Below are 19,583 nucleotides of genomic sequence, written 5' to 3' on the forward strand. Positions count from 1 at the left end.
AAGTTTATAGCAAACGGGTTGAGCCCCCCCCCCCCCCAAGTGCTTTCAACACTAGTGATCGGCCCTCCCCCACTTTAAGATATGTTTAGTTATGTTTTAAGGACAAAATGAAAAGTTATTTTCTGCATAATTGTGTACAAAATTTAACAAAAGATCTTCAAAAAAATATATATGAAATATTTATCTCGCACTCATTTGCTTTAACACAAATTATATTCAGCAGTTTGACTGAAGTCTTAAATTAAACTGTACTGTATTATACAGAGCACCTTTCACACAAATCACGTGACGATTGTCTTATCACATGATTGTGTCAAGATGGCGGATACGCCCAAGAAATATTTTTATCGACAATATAACTTGAGCTCTGGGGTCAAGTCTGTCGATATGATTGAAAAAAAAAAATCATTTTTTGTAAAGTATATAAATCGAAATTAGTAATAACTTGAATGATTTCTTTTTCGTTTAGAAAACAAACGGTGCGATATTAATAATTATTTTCATAATATTTATGTTTCCGAAATTATTTTTTATTTTACTTCACACATAATACCATACGGTCTTAAAACATTAGCAGAATCGTGTTTACTTTTTAAAATAACCATCAAAATATCGTCCAAAATCTAGACGAAAATTTTATATCATGTAAGGAGAGATCACTGCGTGGGAGATTGCTACGCCATGATTATTATCAATCGCAAGTTTCCTTGTTTCACATCCAATGCGCGTTTATGTAATTAGATCAACATGTACATTAAATGAAAATATTCATAAAGTATTGATGGAAGGTGAGTTTTGAATTTTGAAAGATTTTTACACTCGAAGAAGTATTTATTTTAAGGAAATCGGTTCGGAGGTAGTCATTTTGAAAAAAGGTTCTGCTTCTAGATTCATAATTGTTTGAAAAACTTTGAAAACAATATTTCTGTTAATGTTTTTACTGGAGTTCTAATTAACATAATTTCCGTTCATAGATATCATGGGTGGATCGTTGTCATCAACATGTAAAAGCTTTAAACTGGAATCTTTTCTACCTTGTGAAATTCACTTGTCTTTTTTCTTTCTTATCAGCATGTCAGCGTCAACAACAGCATAGCAAATTTATAGTTTAAATTAGGCTAATATTAATCCTTGTACGGTTGGATAGTTTTATGTATTATTAACTCGATTTATATCTAATACAGAATTAGCTATTTCATTTATCCTTGATTATAATGTGTTTTTATTTTGTCTTTTTAAAATGCATTATTTGTGATTTACATACCGGTAGTTTGTGATTTACATAATAATATTATGATAACTTGCTTACTGTTTAATATAGATGAAAACTTTGCAGAGTAAATTGCTTTTGGAAAGTGTAATGCCATACAAGTATTTCGTGAGATCAACAGATACCGGGCTTACTTTACACGACCACCATTATGATTTATAAAAACGCTAAAGTATGTCACTTATTTTCATTCAGATCTATACTATTTCTATAATATTCTGTTTATCACTTTCACGATCTGTCGCAAAGCATTTAAGACTAAGATTAGAAGGTTTCGTAAAGGAACTGAGTTAGCAAAACCGTTTCTGTTGGAAAACGGATCAGGTAAAAGATCAACATGTTGTTCTTTTTATTGCGCGTACATGTTGTTCATGTCTTTGCGGCCAGTCATCCTGACATTATTTCCATGATGAAGTACCTATAGTTATAAATATCTCCTCACGCGATCGAGATCTTATCCAATTAGATTTTAGAACTGGAATGAGAGACACGTAAACGTTGGACTCGAATGCCATGGAGAAATTTCGCCTCGTCCTTGGATCGAATCAGCGAATATGATGCTCCCTCTCTTGGATTAAGCTGGTAATTATGATAATAAATTCTTGCTATTAAAGGGGAACTTTTGATCCAAAGTTAGTTTTGTTCAAACATACCATATCAATAATATCACACAAGCATTACATGCTAACATACGTCATTTGAGTAAAACACAGAGGACACCAACTGATGAGCATGCACTTAAACTTTAAAAAAACCAACATATTTTACTTCCTCATTGGAACCCACGGTTACCGTGGATGATGTTACTTAAGATTCTAGGAAGATATTTTGAAACACGACTTAACTATAATAAAGTAAGTGATAATAAACACGAAATAATATTATTTGGACTTTTATTTTTACAAACCATTTTGAATAAAAAAAATCGACAATCATGATGGAATACAGCAGTGTCATGCAAATGATATTTGTGTCAAATAATGTGAAAAGAGGTGTCTTACCTTGAATGAAAGACATACGTGTACATGTACTTGTACTTTCTAGAAACAGTGTTCTAAATTGTCAAAAACTGGAAACATACAGAAATCAAATAGCAACAAAATTGCAATATCGGGCATATCTTTATGACGAACATGTGGTCAATATACATGTAACGATAAAACTTGCACCGACAATGTTATGGCCATAAAGCGGGCCCTCCAGATTTAATGATAAAGATGCACCTCAGGTGACACTCGTGCGATATGTAATAGGTACCCGAGTACAATCTAAGATCTTCCACGACATATCTAGTAAGCTTTATCATATGACAGACTCATAAGTATTTTACGAAATTCGAGCACATCAGACTTGCTTTTCATTTATGTATATCATGACACAAGTTTCATGATGGATTTAGATTAAAATGCTCAATAATAAATTCAATTTGCTTTCAATATGAAAGACGTACAGTATTTTTAATATAATAATTGTCAACATTTTAGGGATTAAGCCCGTTTATTGAGATTTGTTTAGTTTGAATATAATACAAAAAAGTTTAAACTGTAAATGTTCATTATCAAAATGCCCGTTATTTATAAAAATGTTTTTTTTTTTGAAACAGATCTTAGATCCGGCTCTGTAAAACTAGCACATATGTGGATTGCCGCCCATGTAAGGACTGGGAAATTCAGCCGGTAACCCACCAAGCCTAGAATTATCAAATGCTGAATGCCAAAACTTCGAGGGTCAACAAATATTGTAATCCATAACATGGTCCGGTAATTACTAAATTCTAATTGCTCTTGCTCCATAACTTTTCAAGTTTGTAATGTTTGTAACTACTTTTCTTTTGCTGTCTCTATAACAGTCACTGCATCTATGCCAACAACGTTCATTGCATTCACCAACACTTCTAGAGTAGCGTTGCCTACATTCTGATCCTTCCATTTTAGTAAGATTCCTCTAATTCTATCAACCGTGGCTTTATAATCCAGACAGATATGTTCAATCTCAGCGTTGGATAGACCTAGTTCTATACCTAAAGACTGATATTCTTTTCCGATATGTAGTGCCATACGATTTAACTCCTTTTCTGTAAGTTCATCCAGTTGATGATCTGAATCGGAATCTGTAATAAAAGATAACGGTTCTTAAATACATTTCCCTCATTATGAATGCGATAAAAAAAAGATTTTCTAGTAAGTGTTAAAACAACAAAGCTGCCAAAAATGTGGTAATCTATATTTTTCAAAAATATTTATAAGAAATTGTAATGTATATTCATATACTGGTAAAAAGCGTGTTTGAAAAATAGTATTACAAAATGATGTAATGGTAGAAATCTAAGTTTGAAATTTCGTTATATGGCAAACTATAAAATAATACCATAATGTTACTGGTATGTATAGCTGCTATCATTATCAATTTGTTTGAATAGGAATTTTTAAGAAAAATCCAGACATAAAATCAGAATAAAAACAGAAAAACAATTGGAAATTAAACAATTTCATTTAAATCAGGTAATCTTTTTTCGCTCCGTTACTCTTCGCGACCTAACTAGAGAAGAGTAACGGAGCGACGGTTCGGATATGATTTTACTCAGATGGAGATAAAGTTTAACATTATCCATAAATATTTTTACATGAATAGTCCTTTGCAAGAATGTACGACATTTAAAAAATAGGAACGGATATTCTAATGAAGATTTTACATGATTAAATGATTATCCTTTAAAAAACGTTTTCAGTTGAAATCGACCGTATAACACTGTTTAGCTGAAATTTATTTTTATAACTATAGTTTTGATGATTTGGTAATAATAGAAAAAATATCAAACATTTCGAAGTTCAAAAATAACTTACATAGCCAATACTTTATGAGCTCATTGGTTCTATGCACATGATGCACAGGTTCAGTATTGCAAACGACTTCTTGTTTTCCAGACATGTTTTCTAATTCAAAAAGGTTGTCGTTGTTGTGGATATTTGATTGATTGCATCTTAAAAATACTTCAATACCACTAGTTATACGCATTCTATTTTTCAGAAATTCTGAGACAAATTCATGCACGTGTTGACATAAACACGTGCTCGGCTCTTCGTCCGTAGTGCTGTATTTAGTGATCCAAATGTTAATGATATGGTCAAAGAAATACACGTAAAGTTTATGATTATCTTCGAGATCAAACACTCCACATCCGCAGAACACTAAGTTCTTTTTGTTTAACTTCGAGATCGGCCATTTATCAATGCATGCTGCAAGGAGTTTGTTGAACACGGCTGTGGGCAGGAATCCAGATGTGGTAGTGAAACAAAGGACACTGGTGGACCGCCGGTTTTTACAGTCTGAACACACGAGGAGATCTTCAGGAGGGGAAGTCTTAAGAACACATGGAGCGAAATAGTAATTTATCTCCTGTAACGAGAAAAAATCCAATCTGTTATTTTTAGAATAGACAACTTTTTTAGAAAATATACATATGGATATAAATGACATGATTGCCGTTACGATATATATCTTAAAATATATTTAAGACTACCATAACTTTTTAAAATTCTTCTTGATTACTATTATGCGCATTGGTCTAATGTTTCACTACCATTTACTGCAGTGCACTCGCTTAACAGCTGAGGTGATAAAGTAGGCAATTAGGCAATACATGTTTTTGAAAAGCCTTGTGGAATTCAGTTCGAAAACATCAGTTCACATCTACTAAACGATGCAGACATTGCCTGTTTTCAAAGTCACAAGTAACGTGACAATAGATACTGCATCTATTGAACTAAGAACTTTTGCAATTCTGCAATGCAACTAAGAACTCTTAAAACATATTTGTATAGTTTGTATAATGAAACTGATCTCCGTAACATTACTGTTATCTAACTTTGCATTAAACCAGTAAATTTGTAGTCTGGTTGAAAATATTCGAAATCAAATATCAGCGATTTCATCCCTCCTATTTCATAAAACTAAACACAAATATAAAGTTATAACGTCACTGTCTGATATTATCACACTTTCATAATCATCCATTGTTACAAATATTGTTTTATATGATAATTAACTTGTATTGTATTAAATATTACCCAGCCTTTTGCTCTGTAATTGACCATCACTTTTAAAAAGCTTTTTGATAAATTATCAGTCTGACCCTCCGTTTGTGATTGAGGGGTTGCCTTTACGGACTAAAGCATCCGAAATGCAGCCACCGTTTAACACTGCGTGATCGTAAGAGGCGACTAAATGGGTTCGAATTATTGGAGTCTATGCATCTCTTAGCTCCAGAACTTGAGGTGGTTTTGATCCCTTGTGTTGCTTAAAAATTGTAACACACAATGTTAGTCACAATCATCTATTAAATTTCGGCGCCATATGGCCTAAAATGTGTTTGTGCGCCGTAAAACTAAACCAAACAAAAAACATGTTGCTTACCCCGATTTCATCAGATTGTTGCCGAGGTTTGGAAATGAAACCGAGCTTTTCAAGGTATTCTAGTAAGAGTTCGTCGTATTCTTTAAATGTTGAACTTTCATCTTGTTTCCAAATTGCATCTGTGAATGCAGGTATCAAATATAAAGTATCAGTGCCTTTCCGAGTACAGTATTCATATCGTATGTGAGAAGTTAGCAGTTAACAGTGAGCTAAGCAAAAAGGCATTACGATTTATATAGGGAAATCAATGATCTGCTGTTATGCTCAGCTGGGTAAACAATCTAGCAGAGCATTCCAAAATAAAGTGTAGAAATGCTTTGCTGGTATGCTCAGCTGGGTAAGCAATCTAGCAGGCCATTACTAAATATAGTGTAAAAATGCTCTGGTTGTATGCTCAGCTGGCTAGGCAATCTAGCAGGACATTCCTAAATATAGTGTAAAAAATACTCTGCTGTTATACTCAGCTGGCAAAGCAATCTAACGGGCATTACAAAATATAATGCGAAAAATGCTCTGCTAGTATGCTCAGCTGGCTAAGCAATCTAGCGAGACATCCCAAATATAATGTTAAAATGCTCTGCTATTATTCTCAGCTGGCTAAGAAATCTAGCGGGGCATCCAAAATAAAATGTAAAAATGCTCTGCTGGTATGCTCAGCTGGCTCAGCAATCGAGCTGGGTATTCTTATATATAGTGTATAAATGCTCTGCTGGTATGCTCAGCTAGCTAAGCAATCTAACGGGCATTACAAAATATAATGCGAAAAATGCTCTGCTAGTATGCTCAGCTGGCTAAGCAATCTAGCGAGACATCCCAAATATAATGTTAAAATGCTCTGCTATTATTCTCAGCTGGCTAAGAAATCTAGCGGGGCATCCAAAATAAAATGTAAAAATGCTCTGCTGGTATGCTCAGCTGGCTCAGCAATCGAGCTGGGTATTCTTATATATAGTGTATAAATGCTCTGCTGGTATGCTCAGCTGGCTAAGCAATCTAGCGGGGCATTCCAAAATATAGTGTAAAAAGCTCTGCTGTTATGCTCAGCTGGCTAAGCAATCTAGTGGGGCATTCCAAAATATAGTGTAAAAATGCTCTGCTGTTATGCTCAGCTGGCTAAGCAATCTAGCGGGACATTCCAAAATTTAGTGTAAAAATGCTCTGCTGTTATGCTCAGCTTGGTAAGCAATCTAGCGGGGCATTCCAAAATATAGTGTAAACATGATCTGCTGGTATGCACAGCTGGCTAGGCAATCTAGCAGGGCATTCCTAAATATAGTGTAAAAATGCTTAGCTGTTATGCTCAGCTGGCTAAGCAATCTAGCGGGACATTCCAAAATGTAGTGGTAAAATGCTCTGCTGAATTGCTCAGCTGGCTAGGCAATCTAGAAGGGCATTCCTAAATATAGTGTTAAAAATGCTCAGCTGGCTAGGCAATCCAGCAGAGCATTCCTAAATATAGTGTAAAAATGCTCTGCTGGCAAGCTCAGCTGGCTAAGCAATCTAGCAGAGCGTTCCAAAATATAGTGCGAAAAATGCTCTGCTGGTATGCTCAGCTAGCTAAGCAATCTAGCAGGGCATTCCTAAATATAGTGTTAAAAATGCTCAGCTGGCTAGGCAATCCAGCAAAGCATTCTGAAAATTAGTGTAAAAATGTTCTGCCGGAATGCTGAGCTGTCTAGGCAAACAAGCAGGGCATTCTTAGATAAAGTATAAATTTCGTTGGTCTGCAACTGATTATTTGGCACTCGTAGACTTTCTAAAATATTTAGTGCCAATGCAGATAATGACATGTTTTACTTCTACGGGACCCTTAAGTGTCTATTTCTTTGGTCTCCGACTGATTCTGGGACGATCGCAGACTTTCAGGAATTTTTGGTATTAATGCAGATAATGACATTTGTGAATTTTTAGGACCATCCAGAGTCCATTTCGTTTGTCTGCGAATGTTTCTGGAACACTCGAAGACTTTCAGAAATGTTCGGTGCCACTGGAGATAATGACATTTTTACTTCAAAAGGACCCTCCTGAGTCTATTTCGTTGGTCTGCGACTGATTCTGAGTCACTCGCAGACTTTCAGGAATTTTGGTGTCAATGCAGAAAATGATATTTCTGACTTATTGGGACCTTTCTGAATCCATTTTTTGGGTCTGCGACTGATTCTGAGGCACTCACAGACTTTCAGGAATTTTTGATGTCAAGGCAGATAATGACATTTTTTACTTCTAGGGACCATCCAGGGTCCATTTTTTTGGTCTGCGACTTAATCTTTGACAGTCACAGACTTTCAGGAATTGTTGGTGCCAATAGAGATAATTACAATTTATGACATTTTTGACCATCCAGAGTCTATTTCGTTGGTCTGCGACTGATTATTGGGCACTTGCAGACTTTCAGGAATTTTTGGTGCTAATGCAGATAATGACATTTTAGGATAAAAATGCTCTGCTTATGACTAAGGGGTCCTTAAAAGTAAAAAAGTCATGATCTGCAATGGCACTTAACATCCTGAAAGTCTGCGAGTCGCAAGGAATCAGTCGCAGACCCAAGAAATGTACTCTGGCGGTTCCCTTAAAGTCAAAAATGTCATTATCTCCATTGGCATCAAAATTCCTGAAAGTCTGCAAGTGTCCCAAAATCAGTCGCAGACCAGCGAAATGAACTCTGGTGGGTCGCTAGAAGTCAAAAATGTCATTATCTCCATTGGCACCAGAGATTCCTGAAGTTCTGCGAATGTCCCAGAATCAGTCGCAGACCATAAAAATGGACTCTGGCGGGTCCCTAGAAGTAAAAATTGCCATCATCTCTATTGGCACCAAACTTTCCTGAAAGTCTGCGAGTATCAAACAATACGCTGCAGGCCAATGAAATGGACTCTTAAATGTCCCTAGAAGTCAAAAATATGATTATTTCCATTGGCACCAACCATTCCTGAAAGTCTGTGAGTGTCCAAGAATCATTCGCAGACGACCAAAATGGACTCTTGAGGGTCCTTAGAAGTCTTAATTGTCAATATCAGCATTGGCACCAAAATTCCTGAAAGTCTGCGAGTGTCCTTAAAAAAGTCGCAGGACAATAAAATAGTTTCTTAAAGGTCCTTAGAAGTAAAAAATATCATTATTTCTATTGGCACCGAAAATACCTGAAAGTCTGCGAGTGCCTCAGGATTGCCTAGAAGTCGAAAATGTCAATAAAACTTTGGCAACAATAAATCCTGGAACTCAGAATTAGTCTGTCAACTGAGCATTCCACCAGAGCATTTTTAACTATATTTCGGAATGCCCTGCTAGATTGCCTAGCCAGTTAAGCATTTCAGCAGAGCATTTTTACACTTTATTTAGTAATGCCCTGCTAGATTGCCTAGCCAGCTGAGCATTCCACCAGAGCATTTTTTCACTATATTAAGGAATGCTCTGCTATAGTGCCTAGCCAGCTGAGCATTCCTGCAGAGCATTTTAACACTTTATTTAGTAATGCCCTGCTAGATTGCCTAGCCAGCTTAGCATTCCAGCAGAGCATTTTTACACTATATTTCGTAATGCTCTGCTAGATTGCCTAGCAGCTTAGCATTCCAGCAGAGCATTTTTACACTATATTTAGCAATGCCCTGCTAGATTGCCTAGCCAGCTTAGCATTCCAGCAAAGCATTTTTACACTATATTTAGTAATGCCCTGCTAGATTGCCTAGCCAGCTTAGCATTCCAGAAAAGCATTTGTTCACTATATTTAGTAATGCTCTGCTAGATTGCCTAGCCAGCTTAGCATTCCAGCAGAGCATTTTTACACTGTATTTAGTAATGCTCTGCTAGATTGCCTAGCCAGCTGAGCATTCCACCAGAGCATTTTTTCACTATATTAAGGAATGCTCTGCTATAGTGCCTAGCCAGCTGAGCATTCCAGCAGAGCAGAGCATTTTTTTTACTATATTAAGGAATGCTCTGCTATAGTGCCTAGCCAGCTGAGCATTCCTGCAGAGCATTTTAACACTTTATTTAGTAATGCCCTGCTAGATTGCCTAGCCAGCTTAGCATTCCAGCAGAGCATTTTTACACTATATTTCGTAATGCTCTGCTAGATTGCCTAGCAGCTTAGCATTCCAGCAGAGCATTTTTACACTATATTTAGCAATGCCCTGCTAGATTGCCTAGCCAGCTTAGCATTCCAGAAAAGCATTTTTACACTATATTTAGCAATGCTCTGCTAGATTGCCTAGCCAGCTTAGCATTCCAGCAGAGCATTTTTACACTGTATTTAGTAATGTCCTGCTAGATTGCCTAGCCAGCTTAGCATTCCAGCAGAGCATTTTTACACTGTATTAAGTAATGCTCTGCTAGATTGCCTAGCCAGCTTAGCATCCAGCAGAGCATTTTTACACTATATTTAGGAATGCTCTGCTATAGTGCCTAGCCAGCTGAGCATTCCTGCATAGTATTTTAACACTTTATTTAGTAATGCCCTGCTAGATTGCCTAGCCAGCTTAGCATTCCATCGGAGCATTTTTACACTATATTTCGTAATGCTCTGCTAGATTGCCTAGCAGCTTAGCATTCCAGCAGAGCATTTTTACACTATATTTAGGAATGCCCTGCTAGATTGCCTAGCCAGCTTAGCATTCCAGAAAAGCATTTGTTCACTATATTTAGTAATGCTCTGCTAGATTGCCTAGCAGCTTAGCATTCCAGCAGAGCATTTTTACACTATATTTAGCAATGCCCTGCTAGATTGCCTAGCTAGCTTAGCATTCCAGAAAAGCATTTTTACACTATATTTAGCAATGCTCTGCTAGATTGCCTAGCCAGCTTAGCATTCCAGCAGAGCATATTTACACTGTATTTAGTAATGTCCTGCTAGATTGCCTAGCCAGCTTAGCATTCCAGCAGAGCATTTTTACACTGTATTAAGTAATGATCTGCTAGATTGCCTAGCCAGCTTAGCATTCCAGCAGAGCATTTTTTACACTATATTTAAAATGCTCTGCTATAGTGCCTAGCCAGCTGAGCATTCCTGCATAGTATTTTAACACTTTATTTAGTAATGCCCTGCTAGATTGCCTAGCCAGCTGAGCATTCCAGCAGAGCATTTTTACACTATATTTCGTAATGCTCTGCTAGATTGCCTAGCAGCTTAGCATTCCAGCAGAGCATTTTTACACTATATTTAGGAATGCCCTGCTAGATTGCCTAGCCAGCTTAGCATTCCAGAAAAGCATTTGTTCACTATATTTAGTACTGCTCTGCTAGATTGCCTAGCAGCTTAGCATTCCAGCAGAGCATTTTTACACTATATTTAGCAATGCCCTGCTAGATTGCCTAGCCAGCTTAGCATTCCAGAAAAGCATTTTTACACTATATTTAGCAATGCTCTGCTAGATTGCCTAGCCAGCTTAGCATTCCAGCAGAGCATTTTTACACTGTATTTAGTAATGTCCTCCTAGATTGCCTAGCCAGCTTAGCATTCCAGCAGAGCATTTTTACACTGTATTAAGTAATGCTCTGCTAGATTGCCTAGCCAGCTTAGCATCCCAGCAGAGCATTTTTACACTATATTTAGGAATGCTCTGCTATAGTGCCTAGCCAGCTGAGCATTCCTGCATAGTATTTTAACACTTTATTTAGTAATGCCCTGCTAGATTGCCTAGCCAGCTTAGCATTCCAGCAGAGCATTTTTACACTATATTTCGTAATGCTCTGCTAGATTGCCTAGCAGCTTAGCATTCCACCAGAGCATTTTTACACTTTATTTAGGAATGCCCTGCTAGATTGCCTAGCCAGCTTAGCATTCCAGAAAAGCATTTGTTCACTATATTTAGTAATGCTCTGCTAGATTGCCTAGCAGCTTAGCATTCCAGCAGAGCATTTTTACACTATATTTAGCAATGCCCTGCTGGATTGCCTAGCCAGCTTAGCATTCAAGCAGAGCATTTTTACACTATATTTAGTAATGCCCTGCTAGATTGCCTAGCCAGCTTAGCATTCCAGAAAAGCATTTGTTCACTATATTTAGTAATGCTCTGCTAGATTGCCGAGCTAGCTTAGCATTCCAGCAGAGCATTTTAACACTATATTTAGTAATGCACTGTTAGATTGTCTAGCCAGCTGAGCGTTCCAGCAGAGCATTTTTTCACTAAAGCTAGGAATGCTCTGCTAGATTTCCAAGACAGCTGAGTATTGCAGTAGAGCATTTTTACACTATATTTAGGAATGCCCTGCTAGATGCCCAATACAGCTGAGCATTACAGCAGATCATTACCTTCCCTATATAAATTGAAATGCCTTTTTGCTTAGCTCACTGTTCACTGCTAACTTCTCACATACATTCATATCATATTAAAACATAACTAACAAGTTTAGTCTGAACGATTCAACCATAAAATAAAACACTTACAAAAAGTAATAATTGTCAACAGTTCGATTGAATATGTTTCGTTAAACTTTTCTTGCGTTTCCAATTATTATCTGACATATGGATAATGTCTTGCAAGTACTTTAAAAGTACTAAAATGCACAGGAAAGTCAAGTGATATATGCTTTTACTTTTTTAATGTGGAACCTTTCTTTAGGTAAACAAAAAGGACAGGTTATGCATAATCTTGGGAGTAAAATATTGCATTATTTGTTCATACCAACAAGCTCTCTGGTCAATATTGCTGACTGGTCAAACTGAATCCATTTCTTGAATATATTCGGCTTTCTGCAGCAGAACATTTTGGCGGTAATAAGGCTCTTAAAGGCATCTATCAACCACTGAGGGTCAAGGACTATTGTGTCGCTTAACTTATCATCACTAAAATGCAAACAATAATGTATTATTTATGATACTGTAAAACTGCTTTGAACTCATCATTATTGTATAATAAAAATCCAATATGCACCATTACATTACAAATTGATTTAGTATAATATTCAAGAACCCGTTGTCCTACTTTTTTTAATAACAAACAGAATGATCTAAGATCCTGCAAAATTTAAAGACTTTATAAAGCCCCGAACTATCACCGGACAGCCTTCCGCTCACCAAATAAATTCCTTCGCCACGCCAGATCCACGGCACTAACCTATATGTCTATATGCAAACTGTAGCTTAGGTTAAAGCTGCATATTATAAATATGTAAAAATGTTTTGCTGTTGGCCTAAAAACCAAGCAGTCAGTACGTTTATTAACCTTTTTAATAGTTTTGTTATAAAACTAATTAAATCTTGTCCTGAAAGTATGATTTTATAAGGAAAACCACACAGTAACACTATAGTTTATTACACTACATTGCATAGTCGAAAAGTCGTTTATTCAAAACACGTAATTTGTAAATAGGTGCCTCAACTAACACATATTCTCCGTTGATGATTAAAGGCCAATTATGCCTCAGAAATGCTATCATTTTTATTTCTCAAACACTTTTATTTTTGGTATCTTGTTAAAAGTTTCACAAAAATGATTCATTTGAGACAAAGATGAAATATCTGTATTGTTTGCTCTTTTGGCAACTGGTATAATTATAGTGAATTAGTATTTTGTACGGGAGTCAAAATAGTACAACTTTGTTTACATTTTGCTACCTTTATGGCATTTAACTTCACGTTCAGCGCTACTTTCTTCAAGCTCTAAATCCATTATCTAAACATTATTAAACATGTTTGACATTTATAAACAATTAAAAAATATGGATTTCTGGGGCATGATGTGCATTTAAGTAATTAATTTGATTTTTAAAAGATATTAACAAAATAGTTTTCAATTCAGTCATATAGAATCTTGAGTTTGTTTCTATAATAGGTGTCATAATGTAAATAAATTTAGTCAATTCAATTTGTGTATACCCAAAACAATATGTTTTATTTTTCTATACACTCTGTCTACACCCAAAACAATATTTTTTATTTTTCTTTACTTAGGCCTTTTTATAAAAAGGAATATCTTTGTCAGTCACACTCATAAATACACACTGTACCTGTAATAAAGAATATTTCCGGATTCGTGGTGGAATCTCAAGAACAATTCCAGTTCTTCTTCCCTCTCTATTGGTACAGGTAACGTGCTATTAAGATCATGTAGCCTGTCCTTGTAAATTACCTGCAAATTCCATCTGATTAATTACTTTACTTTCATAACATGCCATTATATGTGTATACTTGTATAAATATGTTAATCACGAGAAACTTGTAGTTAAAGTGATAGATAAACGTTCTTCTTCTTAATTGAAGATAATATATAGACATATTGTAAAATTATCTGAAATACGATTAGACTGAAACAATAATTTTAATACTCTTTACTTAGAGAAGGTAACATACAAAGTTTACGCATTAAGAAAACGTGTATACTTCATTTATTTCTGTAGTACAACCTTCTGATTTAACAATAACAAACAAAAACAAACTTTTAGATCTATACAAAATTTCAAAACCTTTTGTACATGTACAAACAAAAATAAAAAAATATATTCTTTAATGTAAAAGTTACATTTTTTTCAATTTCATTCATCCGACTGAGACTAATATTAAGCATAGTAATTACAATTATATAATTTTACCATGTATCTAATTGTATACAATTAGAAAATATTTTTTAAAACTGGTTACAATATGTAAAAGCAAGGCTCGTCGTTTTCGGTTTAAATTAATTAATACTTACTCATTCTTACAATCAAGTCAACAGTAAAATTCCTTCTCAAGTATAAATTATCTTAGTTCGATTGTGCAGGAAGATATAAGCTTAAAAACGCACTTTTGAATCTGTTCCTTGAAACCAACCAGTTACAGAGGGCAATGATTGTTAAGTTTCTTGCTGATGGAAACAAAAGATTTTGCCCCCTGTCCAGGGTTTGAACCCTGCGGCTAGCGATCATTAGATTACTAGTCCGAAGCGTTTAATAAAAGAGTTACCTTTAATCCTTCGTCTTTTTAATTTGACCAAGATGTTTTCTAAACGTGATCCATTTTGCCGGTATAAGTTCACCCCGTGTCCGGAAATTGACCCGGACTATTTTTACAAAAATGCTTTTTCAGTAATTCAAAATTTTTAATCAGTTTTTTTACGGGAATTGTAATAACAAAATCTTTTATCTGTCGGGGTGAAAAGTTCGGGGCCCTTTAATCAAAAGGGAACTTCGCATTTTTTAAAAAAATTTTTCTTTTAGAATTTTCTTTTTTTGGGATTTCCGCAAACAACAATATTTTTAAAACAGTTTTGTGAATTTTTTATTTAGTAATGTTTAAATATGTAACAATTATGATGATATACTATGTACACATCTAAATAAAATGAGACCGCGTCCACGACAAAAACCAACATTTAAAAGGGTTTGGGGGGCCGGGGGGGGTTTTGCGGGGGAAAACCCAGCCCCCCAATGGGATCAAGACCGCCTTTGCACATCCGCGGCCGGGTTCTGAATCAGGTTATCCAATGTTGATTCGCTTACAAAACCCTATAAGCAAGTAGAGAAACTCGATAGCGAACAGCATGGATCCTGATGCAGACAGCGCGGATGCGCAGGCTGGTCTTGAAATCCTGCTGATCGCAAACCTTTATTATGTTGGTTTTGTCGGTGGCACGGCTCAAAATTATGTTCTGTTTGTCTCTGAATACTGCGAATAACGATTACACTGTTGTTTTTTTATGTGAAAATAACCTATCTTTGAAGTCATATTTTACAATATTTTAATGTGTTCCCTGATATTTCAGTTCAATTAAATTCCAGCTTGTTTATCTCCTTGGTTGGTTCCAGCATTCAAACTGGTACCGTTGAACACATTTAGGGTTCCAAGTTGACTATTTTATTATTATCCTATACCACCTCCAATTTTTTAAAAATTTTTACTTTTAAAAATAAATGAAAAAATTTTACTTTTAAATTTAATATTCTATTTTCCTAAAATTTCTTTTTTTTAAATTTTTATAAAACAAACACAATCTAACTTTTCATTTTTTATAAAAATCTTAACAATTTTTCTTTTGGGTGTTTTTTTGTATTTTTATTATAATTTTTTAATTTTTTTTAGGTAAAATTTTTTAAAAACTGGCAAAAAAAAATCTAACCCATACTGTTTAAAAGTAATAAAAATAGGGTATTAAATAAATTTGATTTGAATTGCCCTTTTTGGGGAAATTTAATGCCGGGGCCCCAAATCACTAAAAAATTTTAATTAACGGCACGTTATCCCCTCAGAAATTTTTTTTTTTTTCGTGAAAAAAGGGCAAACATAGTTTTAAAAACTTTTAAATAAGGGTTTTTAAGGACATTTTTAATCCTTACACCCGGAAGGAAAAGCGGGTGAATAAATTAAAAAATTTTTCATTAAAGTGCAAAATTTAAAAAAAAAGTTGTAAATTTTCCTTACCGTAAAAAAAACTCCCTCACTATAGATTTTACTAAAACAAAAAAACATCAAAGGGGCAAAAAAATTGGGAAATTTAAATAACATTTTTAAAAAAATGTTTTAAAAGGAAACTTTTTGGGAAATAAAAAATAAAAACATTTTTCTGGGACCCAAAAAGGGCCCCTTTTAAATTTTAAAAATTTAAGGGATGATTTTTACCTGTTTTTAAATTTTTTCTGAAATGTTTTCCCAAAAAGGAAAGCAGGGGGACCATCAAGCTTCCCCTTGAACTGCAGAACCCCGTGGATAGAGTTTTAAAAAAAAGTCAACCCAAATTCTGGTAAAAACAAACATTGAAAATTAAAAATTTGTTGAAAAAAAAGTCTTTCTTTTACTTGTTTTACACAAATAAACTGACAAAAGAAGTTTTAAACGTTATTATATGAGTTTCTATGCGTTTCAATAAAAATTGATTGTTATCTAAATATGTGTTATTTGTCTTGTAGCTATAACTGGTAAGTTTTCGTTTTTAAAGCTTTGCAAAAAACAAACATATATTTTTTTCTCTTTTTTTTTCGATTTATATTTATTAAAACTACACTATAAGAAGATTTGAACCGTTTTCCTGTACAGGCTTTGAAAATTATGTTAAAAACGGTAAGAGGGCTTATATAATACAATTTCTATTCGCATCAATAGGTAAAACAATACATTCCAGTTTCTATTACATCTTAAATTTATTTAACAAACAGCATACCTGATATTTTCCAATGTTTGAACACCTTTGCTATCTAAGAAACAGTCATCATCTTTAACTGTGTCTTCCACGTGTTTAGATATGTCCGTGACTAACAAATACACCGCTCTCCTTGACAAGAACACCTGGTGAGTGGCATAAAATACATATTGCCCCGCAAAATCCCAAATCGAGACATCCGCCATGTTGGAATCATCCTCTTGAGCCGACCTCTGCTTAACCTCATCTATTAAATCCTGAGAAAGTTAAAAAAAACTGCTTAACCTCATCAATTAAATCCTGAGAAATTTAACAAACTGCTTAACCTCATCTATTAAATCATAAGAAAGTTAACAAACTGCTTAACCTCATCTATTAAATCCTGAGAAATTTAACAAACTGCTTAACCTCATCTATTAAATCCTGAAAAGTTTAAAAACTGCTTAACCTCATCTATTAAATCCGAAGAAAGTTTAAAAAAAAAAACCTGGCTTAAACCTCATCTATAAAATCCTGAGAAAGTTAACAAACTGCCTTAACCTCATCTATTAAAATCCTGAGAAGTTAAACAAACTGCTTAACCTCATCTATAAAATACCTGAGAAAGTTAACAAACTGCTTAACCTCTCTTTAAATCATTTAAGAAAGTTAACAAACTGCTTAACCTCAATCTATTAATCCTGAGAAATTTAACAAACTGCTTAAACCTCATCTATTAAATCCTGGAGAAATTTAACAAACTGCCTTAACCTCATCTATTAAAATCATAAAGAATTTAACAAAACTGCTTAACCTCATCTATTAAATCCTGAGAAAGTTAAAAAAAACCTGCTTAACCTACATCTATAAAATCCTGAGAAAGTTAACAAACTGCTTAACCTCATCTATTAAATCCTGAGAAAGTTAACAAACTGCTTAACCTCATCTATTAAATCCTGAGAAAGTTAACAAACTGCTTAACCTCATCTATTAAATCCTGAGAAAAATAACAAACTTGTTAACCTTATCTATTAAATCATGAGAACGTTAACAAACTTGTTAACCTCATCTATTAAATCCTGAGAAAGTTAACAAACTTGTTAACCTCATCTATTAAATCCTGAGAAAGTTAACAAACTGCTTAACCTCATCTATTAAATCCTGAGAAAGTTAACAAACTGCTTAACCTCATCTATTAAATCCTGAGAAAGTTAACAAACTGCTTAACCTCATCTATTAAATCCTGAGAAAGTTAACAAACTGCTTAACCTCATCTATAAAATCCTGAGAAAGTTAACAAACTGCTTAACCTCATCTATTAAATCCTAAAGTTAACAAGAAAAAGGAAAGCATAGTAGAGACAAATAAATTTTGATAGTTAATCACAGCAACCTATACGCCTGTATTGCACACAAATTAAACTAGCTTCTGTATAAAATATGATAAGCAAGATCAACAAGGAAAGGCGGCGTTCAATAAAACTACTTCATCTATACATCCCGAGAAGTTTATAAAACAATAAATTTAAATGAAAAGCAAAGTACTGCAGTAAAGATAAATCAATTTCAATAGTGAATCAAAACAGCTTATAATGCGTGTAATACATAAAAATGAAACCAACTTTTCATGAACTACCATATATCTTATCTTTTTAATCCTGAGAGAGTTAACAAAGCAATATTTAAAATGAAAATTGAAATACAAAGTATGAACAAATGAATTGTCAATAGTTAATTTACACAATATATGACACATGTTATTAAACATAAATTAAACCAACTTTATTTTGAAGTGCTATTCATAATAAAATAATAACATTAAGATTATACAATGTAAGGAAATGTATAAATATACCTTCAAATGGTTAAGAATATACTCCTCCTTTGGTTTATTTACAGACTTTGTATCACCGTCGATTGTTTCAACAAGTAAAGGCTTTGAGACTCCAGCATTGGTATCTTCCTTATTAGCTATAAATAGGCAAAAAGGTGTTTTAAAGGTAAACTTTAACAAAGAAAAGTAATAAAAAAAACTCAACCATGTATAAAACATTTTCTGTACTGTATATTAAAATATTAAATACTTTCTGCCAACAAATAATTTATAACAAATAATTAATTGAAGCAGTCTTTTTAAATGTTTGACAGAAATATGGATCGAACTTAATCAAGACAGGTACAACATTATTTTTTCTAGGTCAATAAAACTTCGTGTGACACATGTTAAATCTAAACATTTTTTACAACTTATACAATAACAGAATATAGATTTATCGCATTATTGATATTATATTTAATTTTCTTTTACCATTTTCACTAATTTCTGCACTGATTTGGTTCAATTCATCATTTTCCTCTATCGATATTTGTCCATCAACACTATCCAGTTCCTCATTAACTACGAAATATTCTACCGGCTTTTCCCTCGCAACAGTATTAGTGAATGAAGCAGGTTCCTTTAATAATTTTACTAAACGATGACTCGCAGTTTTCATATTCTGATCTGAAATTTAGAAAAAAAACAACAACAATTTATAGACTGGAAACCGGTCAATAGTAAAATACTAAAATTTAATTTTGGAAATTCAAAGACTTGAGTGATTCTGAGAGATGCAATGAATATGTCAAAATTTTTCATAATCATTAGTTATCATTTTTTAACATTGCAAGGTTTTGGAACAGACCAGAGATAAAATATAATAGAAGCAATGAAACTCGTGCATTAAGCATAAATTTCAAATCGTTTGTTAAATGCATCTTTATAATTCATGCATGGTAGCATATTTCAAAATTCGTGCTATAGTTTAAGATTTTATGGAATTCTTTTAACAACAATATAGGTGTAAACTCGACTTATGGTTATTTCTTTTTTGG

General features: G+C 34.0%; 2 protein-coding genes across 2 annotated transcripts; both read right to left on the bottom strand.

Moving 5' to 3' along the window:
* Positions 1–2,146: 2,146 nt before the first annotated feature.
* On the bottom strand, positions 2,147–16,937 carry LOC132757658 (uncharacterized). Its single transcript, XM_060749004.1, has 6 exons — positions 16,753–16,937; positions 13,628–13,762; positions 12,304–12,464; positions 5,684–5,802; positions 4,114–4,666; positions 2,147–3,380 (listed from the first exon to the last, which is right to left on the bottom strand). Exons 1-6 carry the CDS (start codon positions 16,935–16,937, stop codon positions 3,091–3,093), a joined length of 1,443 nt encoding a protein of 480 aa, XP_060604987.1. The 3' UTR covers positions 2,147–3,090.
* A 992-nt stretch (positions 16,938–17,929) lies between these two features.
* On the bottom strand, positions 17,930–19,249 carry LOC132757654 (uncharacterized). The gene is made up of 3 exons (XM_060749000.1): positions 19,018–19,249; positions 18,565–18,680; positions 17,930–18,035 (listed from the first exon to the last, which is right to left on the bottom strand). The coding sequence occupies exons 1-3, from the start codon at positions 19,202–19,204 to the stop codon at positions 17,985–17,987; spliced, it is 354 nt and encodes a 117-aa protein (XP_060604983.1). The 5' UTR covers positions 19,205–19,249; the 3' UTR covers positions 17,930–17,984.
* Positions 19,250–19,583: the final 334 nt, after the last annotated feature.

The sequence above is a fragment of the Ruditapes philippinarum genome, unplaced genomic scaffold, assembly GCF_026571515.1.
Source record: "Ruditapes philippinarum isolate M1 unplaced genomic scaffold, ASM2657151v2 ctg3585_1_1_1_1, whole genome shotgun sequence".
Classification (NCBI taxonomy): Eukaryota; Metazoa; Mollusca; class Bivalvia; order Venerida; family Veneridae; genus Ruditapes; species Ruditapes philippinarum.